Genomic DNA, 18,484 nt, shown 5'->3' with positions numbered 1-18,484 from the left:
AAATAACGCAGATGCTGATCACAAGAGAAGTATGATATAATGGCATTTTGGCCCCCCGAACAGGAACCTTGATCACAGTGTGAACAAGGCTGTTATTCAGGGCGCCAAAATGTCATTATACCATTCTTCTCTTGTGCTAGGCGTGTGCATTATTTCTTCAATTATCGTTCCCGTTTTCGTTGAAGGCTTGATTTAAAGTACACTACTTGTAGGATATTGGGCCTGCTGTCTAACATGGAGCGTTCCCCCTTTCCTCTTCCCACCAGACGTCCACACCGGACAAGTGGCAGTCCAAGACGGGAACTTCACCACCCTGCCTGGGGGGAATGAAGAGCAAGGGCCGAGACACGAGCTGAGCCGTGAGAATAGCCGGGGCGGGCTGTGCATGCAGCGACGATCGTAGTGTGTTCCACCTGAAATGAGACCCAGAGGTGTGCAATGGGTTCTTCACAGCTTGGCCCACTTTGTTCCCCCCTAGAGGTGTGCAAATAGCAAATTTGGGACTGTGAATGGAGTGCGAGTTGTAAGAAGTGACCACCAGTTGGACCGAATATTTCTGAGTGTGAATATCTTTGCTTTAGTGTGTATAGAGCTTTCAAAACATGGTAACAGAATAAGATAACTCAGGCATTCAAGACCTGCCGCGTCTTGGCGTTTATGCACTGATATGAAAATTCCCCAAAAGATTTAAAATAAAAGACGGCAAAACAGTTAAACAAAAATTTACCATACATTGCCATGAACAAATACAGGTTCCTCAACATGCTGCGAATAGGAGTAGTATATATTGGCCGGGTCTCTGCAGTCATTGAAAAGAGGCTAGTCATGCTAGTGGCTGGTATGACCTTGCTGCATGCCAGCAGTAATAACTCTTGGTTCTTCACTCATGCCACTATATTTAGGGAAATGTTTTTTTCGCTTATAAATTTAACACTGGTACCGTTCCACTTCAGCTAACATTGGAGATGGGGCAGGCTTGCACGTGCTATGCTTCTCTGCACAGCTTTGGCGTTGTGCAAAAAGGCCAACGGCAAGGGCACTTCTTGTTTTCTTCATCCTCGTCTGTCTGGTGCCAGACGTTTTTTGTTCAAGTATGAACCAACTAGCTGCGCAACAAGTTTTGTTAAAGTTTGAAAGTTTGCATGCTGTGTGGCAGAGCCAACGTTCATTGCTGTAATATTCGAATACTTTGAATATCTGTAGCGATTAAACTTTGGTGCAAATCAAATTTTATAGCAAACACTCAGTCTCTCTTACTTCCCTGTTCTGAGCAGTTCGTGGGTATTTTAGCACTGCTCTCACAATGGAAATATGATGTGCAAAAAAAAAAAAAAAAAAAAAACATTTTTGGTGCAGCATTGCTCTGGAGCAGTTCTGGGAAGTCCAAAACGACAAATAAAAGAGACCCACCGTTGGGGGAGTGTTTGAGTGTTTGAAGCTTCAAATATTCACACACCTCTAGTCCACACATTATCACAGGATGAGGTATGGGGTCATGCAGTCACGACTGAGTTTTAGGGTCTAAGCATGATCCTCTCTGGTAGGCTCACATGACTGCACGTAGTGGACAAAGTGCATTCTGCTAGCACATGTTGTTGAAGTTGGTGCCAGCCACGCTTTCTCAGGCCGGGCTTTCTCTGGTAAAGGTTTGTAAGGAGCTGCAAATAGTGTTCACTATGGAGTGCCCGGAGCGAGATTCCGTTCCCCTGTGGGTACAAGCCTGGCACTTCCTGTGCATGCCCAGCGCCATCTACTAACTCGCTTGTAACACTCGTCCCATTCCTTGAAGCATGGGCTAAAAGAACTGTGCTGTTGGGTCTTTACAGCCTAGGGATATAATTGTGGGTTCTACTGCAAACTCCCAGGGTTCAACCTCCAGCATTGTCAATTTGTTTTTTTTCCAAGACTTGGGATCTCTGTTGCTGTGAAATGTTCTTTTGTTTCAACTCTGTGCTTTTTTTTTGTATATAAGGATTGTTTGGTATCTTTCAGGGGTTGGTTTAGGTGTAAGGTGTTGCCTGTCAACACATTTGCTTATGTTCTGCATCATACCGCTGGTGCCAAGCTTGCACCTATCTTGGCGCGGAATATCGCATGCCTGGAATCCCCAGGGTGTAAGCACTTAAAATGGGACACTGGAAGGGCTGGATGTTCACTTGGTTCTACCCCTGAATGCTTTGTTATTAGTTGCTGGCAGGGTAGTCCGAGGTGTTATAGGTTTTTGGCTAAATGAATTTGTTGGATGGTTGCCAAGCGTGCATCATTTCCCAGAGTGCTACCAGCACATCTGATTGGTCAGTGGGCATGAGAGCACATCAGGGGCACCATTCTTATCGGTGGCTAAATCCGAGGGGACTCCCAACAAATTCCCAAATTCAAGAATCAAGCTCTAGCGGCGGTACCTCCTGGATACAGTGTGAGTGGACCAATCCCTCGCCCTCATAGTTTCATACTATAATATATACTAGAGGGAAATATAGCGCTGCATTCGGGGGCTGCCATAGGCGGCGCCATTGCAGCTAGTGACGTTCCTCACCTGCTTGGCTTATCTAGCCACATGGCTTCTTTTTTGTCTCGAAGCCAAAATCAACAAAAAAAGGATAACCTTTCTTTTTGTTCATTGTGCATGAAGCTTCTAAATAATCACTGACAACTAAATCTTGTTGGAGCTTCAATTTTATGATAACAAAAACAAATTTGAATAATCTTTTACAGTAGTACCGTTGCGTTTTTGCAGCCAGAGCCAACTTTTCAGCCTGTTCTTGAGCCATGCCAAGGACAAATGGAACCTGTCTCCCGGTACACGAGGGAACGCTCGCTGAAGTGTGGCTTCCTTAGACGGTGGCTCCAGATTTCCCTCTATACTCGGTTACAACTCAAGAACGGCACCACCTCATGTAGTGTATCACTCCGCCAAAGCGCCGGACCCGTCACGTCAGTGCGCGCACGTTTTGAAAGGGTTTGCTATGAATGCGTGATATCGTCTGCCTTGTCTCACGCAGTTTGTTTGTCGTCACTGGAGTCGTTTATAAGCATATTAAGTCCAAAAAATCACGGGAACGGCTCACGCCATGTTCAAAATATTCCCAGTAACGCCCTACTTGCGCCGCGCGGAGAAACATCCGGCTACGGTGATAAGGCACAGCGGCAACTTCCGGTGCCGTTCTTAAGTGGTCACCGAGTATAGTATACATTAGTACGAAACTCTATGCTCACCCTAGCTTTCATTTCCAGGTCAGTCATACATAAAGGCATGATCAGGAGAAGACAGCGTAGCTGGCACACGTACAAAAAGAGAATCGACTGGACACACGAGCACGTGGACACACATGCCGTGTCCCTTTTTGTCCATTTGCCAGCTGCACTGTCTTCCCCTGGTCATGTTAAACCCAAATAGCCACTTTAGTGCATTCCGTAAATGAAGGCAAGTACAAAATGGGAACATAAGATGTCTGTGGGACATTACTGCCAGCCAGTTCTGCTGTTTCTGCTCTTGTAAACACTGCATAGGAAAGCAACATTGCTCTGTACAGGCTTATCAACATACACCTTCTAAGCCTACATTTATAACCCTAGCCAGTCTCTCCTTAACGCAAGTATAGTACATTATGTGCCCCGTGAGGCAAAAAACCTGGAGTTGCGAGCAGTGGATGACCCCAAAATTTTACGTTCCTTGAACTAAACAACAAAATTTGAAGGAATCCAATCCAGGTTTGTGCAGTGACAGGCAGGGGACTGGGAAATCTGGGAATACTTCACTGCTACATTGTGGATCTATGAAGCTATTACAGTTGAGAGTCCTAGCTTCTCAGTACAGTGTTCTGAATGTTCTTTAGCTCTGGTGACGCATTTGGAAGCTTGTGGGGTGAAATGGGAATTGGGAGCATGTGCATGCTACACAAACTGTGACTCAAAATAAAGACTGTGTTGATTATGAAAGGGGTTTCACTGAAATCGGCAGCACTGTAAGGCGTGCAACCACATGGCAAACACACATGACATCACTCTGGCTGCATGCTTATGGATAGGGAGGGTGCTTGGTGTTTACTTTTCATGTGAGTGTTAGAAATAAACTAGGGCTTTCTTCGGCTTCTGCTACATACCTACCAAAACAAAAGCTGGAATCTGTTAAACTGCACTATACAGTCGCAAGTCTTGAACAACGAGAGCTGAGGTGGTTATCTCTCCTGCTTTTTTGAGGCAGCCAATATTTCCTACATGGAGGATAGAAAGGTTTAGGAGAGACCCTTGCGGCATGCCTACTGAAGCCGGAAACACCATTTTAGCAGATGTCTTTTTTTTTTCTCGTGTTTTGTGCACCTATGCCACCTCCTCCACCTTTACTTACTCCCCTGTTATCTGCTCCATCTGCACCTGTCAACCACCGGCCATTGGCTGGGCCATGCTGTGACGTATATGGGCTCGATGGTGCGTCCTTTCGCCACAGTTGCTGTGACAACGTCGCCAGTGGCCTCTTGAGAGTGTGAAAAGCCAAATGACTTCGTCCAAACTTATGCCTGTGTGCCAATGAAAAATGGGGCCTCTCCCACACTTTCTTTTCTCCGTGACTTCCTCAGTAAGAGTGGTTTGTTATGAATAAATTCTTCCAGATCGTTCATTGGTGACTTTTGTTTGGCTGTCGCGCTTGTTGGGAGCAAGGATCAGTGTAACCCCCTTTACGGCTCAAACCGAGAGGGCCCTGGGTATGAAGTGGCGAGAGGCACATGCACACTGGTAAGAGGCTGTTGTAAGGGTGTGCGAATAGTGACGTTCGTTTTCGAAGTGAATATGAAGCGAATAACAATTTTGCTTTAGTAGTTATAAGTCAAATCAAATATTTGGTGATTTATGGTGAAATACCTGGAATACGCAATTTCCAAGACATGCTTCAGTATCTAGCCTGTAGAAAAATAAAAGGCACTTTTAAAAAGTTTTAGAACGTTTGTGAAATTTTCCTGTGGCATAAAAACAGACAAGGAAATGATCCTGCTGCTTTTAACATTATTGATGGTACTGTATTTTACTGTGAGGTGGAAAGCTTGTTGTGACGACGATGACGACAGCGGGGCCGAAACATGCCCTCACAGTGCTTGTGAGGGCTACGATTGAGGGCTACAGGGATATCCCTCTGTGGTTGCACTGAGGAAAAAGAAGCGGCAAATTACACGAGGGAATGACGTGGGCCAATAAGAGATGACCACAAGCAAGGAGCTAGTGCAACGCCGCCTGTATAAACATTGCCTAACGCGTCGCCCGCTTTCCAATGGGAGTGGTTGGGACGGTTAGTTCAGGCACTCATCCGGCACGCGCCGGTGGACGTCCCGCCTTGTGTCACTGCTCGCGAGTCGCGAACACCGCACCCACTTCTACAGCGTGTCTGTCAGCTTGCCTTAAAGGCGTCGGAAAACCGCCTGGGGAACGCTAGACAAACTGTCAACTATTTTGCATAGTTTCCGACAAGCAGCGCTGGCAGGCGGACATGAAAGCATGTAGGAAGGCTGCGGAGCGGGAAAGGGTAGTAGAAAGCAACAGGAGAGTGGCTGTTTGGCCATTTTTCGCTCACACGTTAGGCAATGTTTATACAGGCGGCGTTGGCTAGAGAGACCAGGCTGGAACGGAAGAGAATGCCGGGAGGAGTGGACGGAGCAGGTTGAAAGGAGCGCGACGTCCAGGTGGAAGACTCAAAGTTCGTCAGGTTTTCAGGACCCGAGCTCGAGAGGGGTCACTGGGGCCTTGGCATTCTGGAGCCGAGGCGCGACTCCTTTAATCATGGAGGCGCGCAGCATTGGCGTGCTCCTTCCTTGGACGACCCGCTGCCTGCTGCCCGTCGTTGACCGGCAGTGGCCGGTTGCCTCCTTCCCGCTGCTGCAGGGTGCCCAATCATGGTGTGGCCACCTCTTATTGGCCCGTGTCATTCCCTTGTGTGACTTGCCGCTTCTTTTTCCTCGGCGCGATCAGACTGAGGGCAGTCCCTGCAGCCCGCATTCGCGCCACGAGCAGTGTGAGGGCATGTTTCGGCCACACTGTCGTCATCGTCACAACGAGCTTTCCACCTCACATTTACATGGGACAGCTTTCATGTCATGGCGACCTCAACCGCAATTGCTTCAATGTGTTAGTGTCATTACATCTATATTCTGACAAGCTACGTGACAACACAATTGCCTCAGAAAAGAGAAATCCAGATGAGAGTTTTATAAGCTTTCATGTCAGCCCTAAAAAGAAAAGGGGCAATGCAAGGCAAGCACAATTATCCCAATTCTCAACACTCCGAGGAATGCCCTCGTGGCATGTGCGTTCCTGCTTTGCAACCTTCTGCTTGCGGGTACCTAGCCCTGCAGTACCAGAAATGCAAAAATTTTACTCTCAAAGTGCATCTGTGCCCCAACGCGCGAGAATGTCAAATATGTGTTCTCGTGCAAGGGCAAACATATTATGCCTCCTATAAATGTATTTAATAAGTGATCGAAGTGCATCATAATAAGTGTGCACGGTTGTGATATAAGGCTCGGCGAGCCACTGCGCAGTAGTTTTGTAAGGAAAGCTTTATCGTGGTTTCTGGAAAAAGGGAGCTATGCAAGGTAACTGTATTTCTGAGGGACTATATATATTGAGAAAGAGAGGTAAACTTTATTTGTGCCCAGAATGGAGTGAGGAAGGAGATGGGTGGGAGCCTTCATCGGGCCGTCCTCATTAAATGGCAGTCAGGAGCCCTTGAACCCGGGCAGCATCTTTGGCCATTTAGAGTGCGCTTGGTTGAGTCCGGGTCGGAGCTCAGGAAGACAATCCCCCATTGCTCTGAAGTCCGAATAACAATTGATTGCGGAATACTGCTGTTTTCCTAGGCCAAGCCCATAACAACAAAAATAAACATTGCAGTTTGAAAGGAAAGGGGGGACGCGGCTTTCAACTTCGTAAAAATGACCAAAACATCGTTTTTTAGAAACCCACATATTCGGCTTCTATGTTTCCTATTCTGTGCGTCTGCAAAGTTTTTACGCTGAAAAGTGTCGCAAAGTGGCATAAAAAATAAATTTGTCAGGCGCGGTGACAAACTATCAGCGCAAAAGGGCGAAAAAACGGCAATTTTCGGAGCGCTCTATCTCCGCAACGGTGCCGCCGGGCGCGGCCATTTTGATATGGTTAGATCGGCCGAGCGATCGTCTTTCCGGTTCCGCTCGTCTCTTGTATCTTCGTTCATTCACAAACGACGCACAAACGAAGCTAGAAATAGATGCTGAAGCGCTATTGGTCCTCCGGTCGGGGCGCAGAACAACGACCCTCCTGATTGGATGTCGCGCGCGCAACGCAAGATGGCGGCCGCCTGATCTGCGTAGCGAGCGGATTGAGTTCATTTTCGCCGCTTCGCTCGGCCGAGTTTCTGTTCAATCTGTGGTATTCAACAGGCACGTTATCGCGATGGGAATGCCAGCGATAACGAGCCAGATTACGGGAAGTTGTGTGGCTCGAAAGGCGGAGGTCATCAAACGCTTCGTGGTGCGCGTGACTCTACCGTCGCCAGACCCCGGAGGGTGACGCGGTGTGCGCGCTTGCGATAGCGGTTCGTGAAGTGAACTTTTGGTCGGGTTTGCGATGTTTACACGCTTAGTTATTGCTGTGTTTTGAATGTGGGCTCGCTAGCCTTGAGAAAGAAACGGTCGACGCGTCAAACGCTGCGGCGCGCACGGCATAGCCGACGCGCATTGGAGCATCACATGACTGGGCAACCGGTTACGATTGAACGCCAGTAGTTGTAATTAATGCCTGCGACGTTAGATTTAATCTTAAAAGCGACCTGACCAGCCATATCAGGTATAATCAAAGTTCGATATGTCGCGGTAAGCGTGCGCTGCGATGCGCGCGAGCCATATCGCCTTTTTTGCGCTACGTTTCCCGTGCACTTGTAATTTTCATGCAAACAGGTTTGAGTTAGTGTTATATAGGAATAAAAATATGCTCTCTGCGTTAAAAATGTACGTTACTGTGGCAGCATTTAACAGTGATTTTTTTAGGGAAATTATTGATACCATTGCTTAGGGCATACTGGCTGTGCTGCGAGAAATGTTGGATGCCTTGAATGTCAAAAGTAGTAAAAAAATATGCTCTTGCATTGAAGTTGGGAGTTATGCAGAATACTCTACCAAGCTTCAAAGTAGCTCATTTTCATCCTTGTGGTATGCAAACTTTTGGAAATGAACACCTGCACGTATGAGTACTAAGTTGCTGTGCCAGGCAAGATAAAACATAAAAAAAGCCAAAAATGTTCAAATTTAAGTAAAAAAAATGCTTAACTTGTTGCCATGGTGACAACACTGCAAAAGGAGGTTGTCCAGTGCGATGCAGCCAACCAGCTAACCTACTTTGCATTGAAACCCATCTTCCCCTCCGTTTGGTTTGCAAAGGGGGTATGTACTCTTCACGGAGGAGCTGAAAATGATGTTTTCTGGAAAGAGAAAGGCTGTAAAAGGCACTCCAATTTCAAGGCAAGGCCTTCCAGAAGCCCCATGTTCAAAAGGACATGAAAGGCTGCAACCGTGGCGACTTTTGATAAGTGAAACCTATGTTGCAACTTCGGAAGCCGTTTTCTCAAAACAGTTTTTTTTGCCACCTATGTCGCTTGTTCCAGGGATTTCTTCGTGACCACTGGGTCTATTTTGATTCCGTTTCTTGCATTACATTCCTTGATGAACAGTTCAGGTCGTGACACTTTTGGTTTTCCAGATTTGTTTTTTGTGACTTTTTTATTCAAATAGTCGTTCACAGTCGACATGCCTGTTGCACATTAACCTCTAAAAAAATGAAAACTAAAAAGTATTGTTTTGTAAAAAAAAAATTCTAAAACTGTCACGACCTCGCCCAATTGGGAATGCAAAGCACTTCGAACAAGTTTTCTATCGTGTTTTATAAGTCGCTCAAGCTCGGTACAAGCGGAACAGAAAGAAAATTTAATAAATAAAAAAGTTATCAAAATAATATCTTGAAATTTTTATGGTGTTATCACAGAAGCATTTCCAGTTTCTGTGCCAATTTTCATTAAAATCCACTCAGAAATAAAAAAGTTGATTTTGAAAGCCACGTCCCCCCTTAAACCCAGTTCCATCCAGTGGGAAATCTGCTGACACAGGCGAGCTGCGGACATTCTCTTCTGTCAGTTCGAACATCAACGGGGACTCACCCAAGAAAGGCAGCACCGTCGCTGCTTAAACTCTAGGGTTCGCGCAAAGGAATCGGACATTAAAAAAAGACTAGAAGTAAGGGATGACAATAATAAACAAGTGTGTAGGGCGGTAGGTGCCTGCGTAATCTTTTTCATGTAATAAGGTCATCGAGGCCAAAAAGGCAATCATTTGTCAGGTGCATATGCAATCTCGTGCTATATTTGCATACAGTGATTAGCGTAAATGATACTTTGTAAAATCCTTAGCATTGGACAGAAACAAGAGCCCTTTTTGAGTTTCGGACTGAGTGTACGCACAGTGTGTGTGTGGGGACTTTGAGGTGCCTTCTTCTGTGCGGGTAGAAACCTTAAATCATGCACTCCAATGAGAGACCCCCAAAGCAGACCTCAAAACTCTGTGTTCATCGTGGTTCAAGCTGCTTCCTCTGCGAATATATGTGCTAACCCGCACAGATCAGAGCCGTTCTTGCAGAGCCCTGGTTTATGTGGTTTTCATTTTCATCACCATATTCACGTTTATTTGGTATTTACAGTTAAACCTGGATGCAATGAAGTTGACAAAAGTTCGCGATTTTTCATTGCATACGTTACATGCAAGTTTCGAGTTAGGGCTCGTGTGAATGAAGCAGAAACGAAACCATAATGCTAGACATCAGCGAATGTGAACTCATCCTTTGCGCCTGCTGCTTTAGCTGGGAGCTTAGGTACTAGTTAATGGCGCTCCAAAGTGGCAAAATCACTTACCTCCGTATTCACAACATAACCTAAGTATCACTTTTGCCATATGCTGAAAAGACACCATTCGCGAACTTGATGCTCTTTTTCGTGCTCAAAATTGTTGAGAGGGAGCTAGCTGGGATGATGTACCTCGCGGCAACGTTCTTCTTTCTCGCCAGCAAAGGCTGCATTTAAAGTTGTAAGCTTGTCTTGAAAAAAGAAAACTTTTCGTTTTCTGGCAGCAGAAATCATCACCGATGAATCGATACCACAGATAGCAGTGGAGACGCGCGACTACACACACGCCAACAGGAAGGCCTAGCTACTCAAAACTAAAAACTCGAACCAACGCCACACTCACATGTGGAAACGCACGGTAGTTTGCGGTGTGGGCGAAAAAAATGTGAAGTGTCGTTACTCTTGCTACCTGGTGTGGTGTCGCACTACTCTATCAAAACCAGAAGTGGCTGCTGCCTTAATCACGAGATGACGCTAGCCTCTCCGTTCATCATCATCATCATGACAAATATTACTTTTTTAGTAGAGTGTACTAGAAGTTTTAGAGTGGCCCGAGCGGCGGCCTCTCCCATTGCTCCGCCGGGTCGACTTTCGCGCAGAAAATAAAACCGGTATAGCGGCGGCGCTGCTGTCGTCAACAACTGAACAGCCGGCGCTCCCCGGCACCAGCTCCCAGCCTGCGCGCGGATATTTGCGTTGCTCGCGGCGGTGTTTTGCGCTTGCGAAGGTGATTTATTTTGGATTATGAAGTTTAACGCGCCGGCGCTACACAGGCAATGAGGCAAGCGGCACTGGGGGGCTTCGGATTAATTTTAACCACCTGGAGATCTTTAACGTGCGCCGAAATCTCGAAGACACGGGTGTTTTTCGCTTTTATCCTCCATCACAAAAGCGGCCCCGCCGCGGCCGGAAATCCAACCTGCGCCTTTGGTCAGCTGATTTAGAAAGTAGACGCAGAAACGTTATGACTCCGCTTGAGCAAACTTTAAACTAGTACGAACCGACATAAACTTTTTGCCCCCCCCCCCCCCCCTCCCAACGATACTTTCTCATTTTTTATGCGTTTTCTGAAAACGTTAATTGCTGATATACAGTAACCTCTCGTTAACTCAAAGTCGTAAAATTAGCTGAAAATTTCGAGATAAGCGCAGAGTTTCGAGTTAAGTCAAATGCAGAAAATTTGTATCCAGGTACCTGAAATAACAGCTAGTGCTGCTAACAAAAGCACTATTGCACAGGGGAGATTTCGTAATAAAGGCAAAATATTTCGGAGGAAAAAGAAACTTTTATTATTGCAGAAGAAAGAACTGCGTTGCGCTCGGCTGTTTCGCGTTCGCATCTGCACCCCAGAAAAGCGTACCCGAGCTCCTCAATGCATCGCATGGATTGGTGGTCGCCACCGCTACATTTTACCTTGTTACAAAGCAGACGCAGCATGTATGTTGTTTCTGCCGTTGTACGCACGCACTTCTGGAGGCTCCTCCTCGTAAGCATGATCAGCTGTGTCGTCCACAGCAATGATGTACGCGCCAGACAGCATTCCGGTAACGGGGACGCCGAGTCCGCGTAAACTTGCACTTCACGACCGCGTTCGGCGGGAGTAATCATTCGAACGGGGACCTTATCAGCTGCCAGCAGCGGACTTTGCCTTGTGTCCTCTCTGCATTTCGAGACATCCGTGGTCCTCCGAAAAAACGTTTCGAGATAAAGCGGGCAAATGTGTAGCGTCTATGGGAAGGAAACACACGGTGAGAAAAAGTTTCGAGAAGATATTTTGAGATAGCAGAGTTCGAGTTAAAGAGGAATTAATTTGACGGTCAGGCGCAAGGAATTAATGTTTCTCCCCTCCCTTCGCCTTCTTGATTCTGCGCATGAAGCAAAAGCGGCGGGCGCACATTCTATATAGTCTGCAAAAAGTTTACTGTTTTTACGTACCTATTTGGAACGAAAATACCAAGAGCCTCCTTCTGGGCTACCCCAGCCGTTGATGCTTGTACTGTCGTTAGTGGGCTTTCTTATTTTATTAACCTGCTATGTCGCATATTGCATGCACTTGGTAAGGAAGTGTGTACTGAAAATGAAGTGCCAAGTCTGCATGACCAATCCTGCATGCCAGGGGAAGATGCCGCTGTGTTTACCACCTCTTGTATTTTGGAAGGGGGGGGGGGGGGGGGGGGTTCTGAATCTTTCCGTGCATTTTTGAAAGTTTATTAGCGATATCTAGGACGCTTTCACCAGTTGCTTCAGCGACAAGGAGCTCCACCATGACAGCGTTATGGATGCGCCGCAGCCCTTATTCACAGCAAACACCTTAACGGCGTTGGTTGCGACCAGCACGTGAGACCTTGACAGCAAATGTGGTTGGGTTATGTATGCATTGTGACACGGATTCATTTCTATATAAAAGGTTTAATCAAGTTCCGTGATTACATGCGAAGGTAGTAGCAACACCCTAAACCTAGCCGTCACTAATGATCGAGGGCGAGTTATGAAAATGCGTTGGCCAAAAATGTCAATTTAAACCTCCATGTTAGCGTTATTCCTAAACCTTTACCTGTGTAGACTTTGTGCATGATTTACCAGGTTACATTGCATTTTCTGGGCTATTGAAAATGAAAACAAAATGTGTATTTTGTTCCAGTTCCGTTTATTTGAATCTCCATGTTAGCGTTCTTGAACCTTTACCTCTATAGTAGACGTGGTATGTTTCATTTTTGTCGCGGTCAATATATTTTCTGATCTATGTTTTGCATTTTTTATGTGCGTGTAATTGCACCATCAGCATACTTGTGAATAAAATTTGCGTTAATTTGATTCAACTCCTATGTAGACCTAATCAGGTGAAAGGTGATGCGATTAATAGAACGTTGCGGGAATAGTTCTATAAAAGACGGTCATTGGGACAACTGAGCTAACCACTGGGCTAACCCCTTTTTAGTTAAAAAGTTATTTCGCTTGCGCGTGTCATTTTTTGTTCGGCCACCACGGTGACCCGTACTTATCCCAAGCGGGCCACTGCTTAAATACTGCTATAATAACAACTCACGCAATAAAAAACAAACGCAACTTGATTTTAACCCGCATAACTGCAGTCCGAGCGTAAATTGCGAGACAATAAATAAAACATTCTTCTGAGAAGCTATCATCCCAGTCCTCATATATTTTTTCATGTCATTTGCGTCGCCCAACTATGTCCATCAAGCAGCACAATAAGGACACAATCATAAAGCAGTCATGAACTGCTTCATACCAGGCGATTTCACGCAAAATACGTTTTTATGAAAAATTGGAATAGCGAAAATGTCACTGCAATTACTTTATTTACAATCCGCTACGAATGCTGCAAATGAAAATCCGTAAGTTTCCTTGTTGTTGTCGAGCGGGAAAGGCAAAACTAACGCAAAATGAGCTGCAGCGTTCATTTTTCATTTCGTTACCCACAGTCCACTGTACCTACAGTATATTTAAGCAATTGGACGACCCGCAGAACAAATTTCGAGCGCTCCGCGCGTAAAGAAGCAGCGTTTCCTGGCCCGCGCGCGGCCGTGCGCGCGGCCAGCCGCCGCTTTCGCTTTCAGTTGTCGTCGCGCAGAAAATAGCGGCGGCGCTTTCAGCGCCGCCGCTATTTTCTGCGCGAAACGAGCACCTCTCCGGGCGGCCGGTCGGGCCACTCTAAAACTTCTAGTAGTACACTCTACTTTTAGTATAGTGAACGCCTCGAGCGCGGCCTGTAGGGGCGCCACTGAAATCCCCCTAGTGGCCCGTTTCGAAACCAGGCGCGGGAGTCTCCGTCCCACTCCCCACTGTCGCCGCTGCTTTTTTGGCGTGTTCACGACTGAGATTTAGCGTTTGCGGGCGTTGGAAATCCATGTTTATGTGGGGCAGTCAGTCTGTTCGCAAATGGGGTGTGTTTACGAGAGTGTAAATGCTTCTAACGCGATCTTAGTGTGGTATATTCGGTCTGTATAAGCGCCAGGTGTGTGTCACATGCCAGCGTCGAGGAACCGGCGTATGCATGGACCTGATTGTAGTTACACTGCCCTGAATTTACTAGCAGTCTCTCCGTAACCCCCGGTTCCTCAGATGTTCATGCTACGGGTATACACTACGATGTAAATCAGTTTTGTACGCTTACATATTCAGCGGAACACTCATACCTGACAGCACGCCAGTTACTTTTGCCAATAATATACCTCAGATATTGATCACCACCATTTACAAGCCAGTGTATGTTAATTTCGGGAATATTCAACGTACGTACGATGGATAATGCATAATTATACTCAAGGATCAGCACAAGACAAAGAGTCGTCTTGTCGTGAGGTGAGCGCCCGCAAGCATTCATCTGCTGCATATATCCTCTGCGAGCAGCGCGTAGACGGGCTTAGCATATAATCGGCGCCGCGACTAAACGCTTCTTCGAAATATCGTAACATTGCACAGGGAGCCTGCAGAATAAAGGAGAAACTGAAATCAGATGGCCTTATCACATACCACACTCTTCCAACGACACCTTTCATCGCTTGTGAACTGCCTACCCTGTATACTTCCAAAAAAATGCATCCGCCGAACGATCAGCTATTCGTTGAAGTCGAAAAACAAAACGACAGTGAACGCGAGATTTGTGTGTGTGACTGCTAAAACGTTCATTGCTTGATTACGGTCCGCATTTGTACACAGCCTCCCCCTCCCCTACCCCCCACCTATGTCTCACGAAATAGCAGTGCATTTCGCGTGTAGTTAGTCTCGTGAGCCCTACCTGGCTTAAGTTTCGACGAACGTCTTTAGCATGTCAGAAGCTGGACTGTATTTATTTGTTTCATTTCCGTTAGAGCTATTATGTTTCTTCCGCACTTGCACAGCATGTATTTTTCCGTGGTTTCATGTTAAATTGCCTTGGTTTTTGCTATAATTGGCGTGTGTGGGCACATATTTAACGACGCAAAGGCTTGGAATATACTTAAAGGAGCCATGAAGAGAAAACACAAGTTTGGTTCATTCGAAAGATTGCCTCGTTAGAACCATAGCGACACCACTTATAACGCAAACTTCGCTCAAATAAGCTACATAATTAGGAAAAAAGGAAATGACCATGCGACCCACCAGCTCATTTTCCGCAACAGAACCTATGCCGTCACATGGGCTAAGCTCTGCGATTGGCGGAGGCCGGCAAAAGCAAACGCATGTTAGGCAGGGCTTACAGCTTGCATAGCGAGCTAAATGCCCGTGAAACATACTGCACATTCTTTTTATGACAAAGAACGGTGGAGTAAACGGTTGAAGGTCCGAACGAACTCGCAAGCGTGTGCGCCAATGCGTACGAAACTAGCGCCGCGGCCGAGCTCGACATCTCGCCGTCGCGCAGACGAATTTTCGGGTTCGAGGCTCTTCGGGGCCAACGAACCGTTCCAGCACGCACAGCCGCGACCTTGCTTCGTATCGTAATCCCTTCACAGGAGGTTGGCCGTCATATCGCCAACCAGCAAAGGTAAAAATAGAAACGAGGGGAGTAAGGAACAGCAAGAAGCGACGAGATAGTGCCAGTCGTCGCGTAAGTTTCGAATGGTGTTGGCTTGCTGCTGTCGTTACGAGCTCGTTTCCAGTTTACAACCACTGAAAACTTCAGTTTGTTCAGTTACGGCAGGGACCCTTACGTTAGCTCACTCCTGGGACATGCTGGCGCTCGTCGCCGACTTCGTCAAATCGCTCTGACCTTGGGGAAAAAAATGCCGTAAACACCGCGCATTGACGTTCGTATCTTTCTGGTCGAAGCAGAGAGCTCGCGCGAACGGCTTTCCATACACGACACCGGCCAACTGGCATAAGTGATAGTGCTACTGAAATTGAACTATTATTAACCGTAATCAAAATACGGCACATACGTACCAGTCTATATTCGTCCGTCGCGACGGGGCTGACGAGGCAGCGGTGCCGACGGCTGGGCGTTCGTCTGTTGTGGCTATCGCGGAATGGTCGCTTTCCCGTCCACCGCGTATCCCACAACTATTGCCGCTCGTGCACTTAGAAGCATTGAGCGTTTTTGTGGTGTGAGGTTGTTAAATGCAAGCCCGAGCTCCTCGGCGAGAGTTTTGTTCTCCGGATCAGGCGATTCCATGACTAGGGCTGCGGGTGCACTAGGTTTTACTAGTATTTTTAAAATGGCCGCCGTCTCGATCGACTCCCGCGTGTGGGTGCTATATGGAGTCGACATACTAAGTATCTGTTTCATGGACCGGCTCTATGACGCCATTGTACACGTCACGGAATGTTCAATTTTAGCGGGAGATTTAAAATTTTGGCTTAAATTGCCTTATTTCTCAGTGAATAAAGCATCATTTGCTTCCGGGAAAGCGCTTGGGGTACTATGAAACACCTAATCTTTCGAATAAAACAAACTTTTGTTTTCTCTTCATGGCTCCTTTAACATATTCGCATGGTTTATATTCTCATAAAAGGCATACGTTTTTGTCCAGGATTGGTAAATCACATCCCCGAAACATGTTTTTCTACGACGTATATATTCGAAACATAGCCGCATTCGTTGTCCACGCTGCAAAATGAAGCCAACCTCTCACTGTGCCAGTATTAGGTTTAAACGAGGCGACAGTAGAATTCATTTGTGCCTGACGTATTTCGAGGTGACAGGGGTGATATGCTGCTACCGTCGCCGACGCCCGAAAGAGCGGCGACGATGCGCGCAGAACCGTGTCTATTGGCGGTGAGCGCGACCACGGGCGGCGCTGCGGAGCGCGCCTCCGTGACGTCGGCTTAGGGATTCTCGCATTTGTCGTCTGCTTCACTCGGGCTCGCTCTCTACGCTGTTTCTTTGCGCGCGGTTGAGATTTTGTGCTTGTCTGCAGCAGATCTCGCGAATGTGCAACTTTTTTTTTCGTAACAAAAGATTTAAAACAGCGTAAACTAGCTCAAGGCGTGATTTTAAGTATAGTTTTTGATACCGCTCCGGAAAAAAAACATTGCCGGCGTCGCTCATGCATTGCTGCGAAGCTGGTCCTGTGCGGAGCGTGAAGAGTCGGAGCTAGGCGTCAGCCTCTGTGTTCAGCAGTCTCGAACAAAGGTAACAGCCGCAGGATGACAACCGACAACAGCGAAAATGGAAGACCAAAACAAATTCCAGGTCTTCGGGGCTGTCGGCTTTGGCAGAAGGCATTACGACTCCAGCTAATCGTATGTAAGGTAAAACAGATTTGGCAATCTTGCCTAACACTCTAAACTATTGTATCAAGTCACTTTACGTTGTCACGGCATGAAAGTGTGCCGACATGCACTGTGGGGCGCAAATAATGTAGGTTGATTTCCAAATAACCTGCTGTGTGTATAGGCGCGTGCTGGTTTTATACCAGGCTTCTAACCAGAGGCTTATTGAGCAAAACGAGTAACCTGTAAGGCAAACATACAGTAAGGCTATGTTTGTTCAGATTTGGAGGGATATTTCGGTACATTTACCACAGCCATATCATCCCAATATTCAGATAGGCGTTATAGTAAAACTGCACTCAAGAGATGGAGGACCAGGAGGAGGAGAAAACTTTAATAGTAAAATCGAGCTGGTTAGTGGGCAGGCTCCTCAGTCCAAGACGAGAGAGTAAGATTCATTCTTCAATTCACCGAACGTCATCCCGAGTAGGCCAGGATTTGTTCTTTGCGACTAAATGGGTTGGAAAACAATAAAGAGCTGTCTGGACATATTCATTGGTTTCGAATTGTGTTATACTGAAAATTGGCATGTATACTATTTATTGCGTTAGTTAGCAAGTATATCAAGTTTTCAACAGCGTAATCATGTCATAACTTTTCGGGTTGAGATCGAGTTCGTTACGATATCGATGGTTCGATAGAAATTAGGTGCACAAAAGCCGCCTTCGAGTACTGTGGACAACGTTATCTGCGCCGTAGCAGAGATCTTATTGCATTGAATATTCACACGAACTTTGTGAGCCTCGCAAATATCCCCAAACCTCCTAGGACGTTTAGGACGGTGCAGAAAAATGAATGCGTTGGGCACAAAAAAAAAAAAAAAAACGTTCATCTAACAACAACGAAAGAAAAACACCCGTTTTATTTCCTGCTGTGCGACCCGCTGCTTGATGCGTAGCATTAGACTGTTGAGTCTTCATAAGAGCATCTCAGAAATAGTTAAGGGAAGCATACGCATTTTGAATACTTATCGAGGAGCTCTGAGCGCTGAAACTCGCAAATACGCTAGATAGGACGAGGGCGAGTTACACACGATTGTCTGAGCGATGCTCTCTGAAAGTCGTTCTCTCTCTCCTCGTGTGTTGTAAAATTGTGCGGGACAAAGCTTGAAATTATTCAGAGCCGTCAGAATCTGATTGAAAACACGCTTTTTAAAGCACCAAAGCATCAAAGCGGGCGATTTCTAGCAAAGGCACTGCTGCCAGTCAGAACCGGACGACCGCGGCGCGGGTGTAGCAGCGGGGCGAGTGTAGCAGACGACAGCGGAGCGGGTCCCTAAGCTGACGTCATATCCAGGGGGTGCCACTCAAACATCTCACCGCCAATTCGCCGCGAGCTCGACATGTAGGTGGCGAC

The 18,484-nt window shown here is 46.6% G+C and overlaps 2 protein-coding genes across 4 annotated transcripts in view; one reads left to right on the top strand and one right to left on the bottom strand.

Annotated features, from left to right (window-relative positions):
• The window catches only part of LOC144175122 (bolA-like protein 1), a 35,629-nt gene extending 30,789 nt beyond the window's left edge, over window positions 1-4,840 (top strand). For 2 of the 3 annotated variants that reach the window (XM_077704221.1, XM_077704214.1), the window contains one exon: window positions 267-4,840. In XM_077704221.1, the coding sequence (XP_077560347.1) occupies window positions 267-356 (90 nt within the window). In that variant the 3' untranslated portion in view covers window positions 357-4,840. The remainder of the gene's footprint in view (window positions 1-266) is intronic. The other variant, XM_077704207.1, reaches the window with a different exon arrangement.
• A 923-nt stretch (window positions 4,841-5,763) lies between these two features.
• Window positions 5,764-18,484, bottom strand: part of LOC144155114 (uncharacterized) — a 22,773-nt gene continuing 10,052 nt past the window's right edge. Inside the window, exon 2 of the mRNA XM_077686407.1 lies at window positions 5,764-5,865. Within this exon, the coding sequence (XP_077542533.1) occupies window positions 5,764-5,865 (102 nt within the window). The remainder of the gene's footprint in view (window positions 5,866-18,484) is intronic.

The sequence above is a fragment of the Haemaphysalis longicornis genome, unplaced genomic scaffold (genome assembly GCF_048455015.1).
Source record: "Haemaphysalis longicornis isolate Haplotype H1 unplaced genomic scaffold, Haemaphysalis longicornis Haplotype H1 scaffold_1, whole genome shotgun sequence".
NCBI lineage: Eukaryota > Metazoa > Arthropoda > Arachnida > Ixodida > Ixodidae > Haemaphysalis > Haemaphysalis longicornis.
The sequence above is the reverse complement of the archived record's forward strand: the minus strand, read 5'-3'. Positions and strand labels throughout refer to the sequence as shown.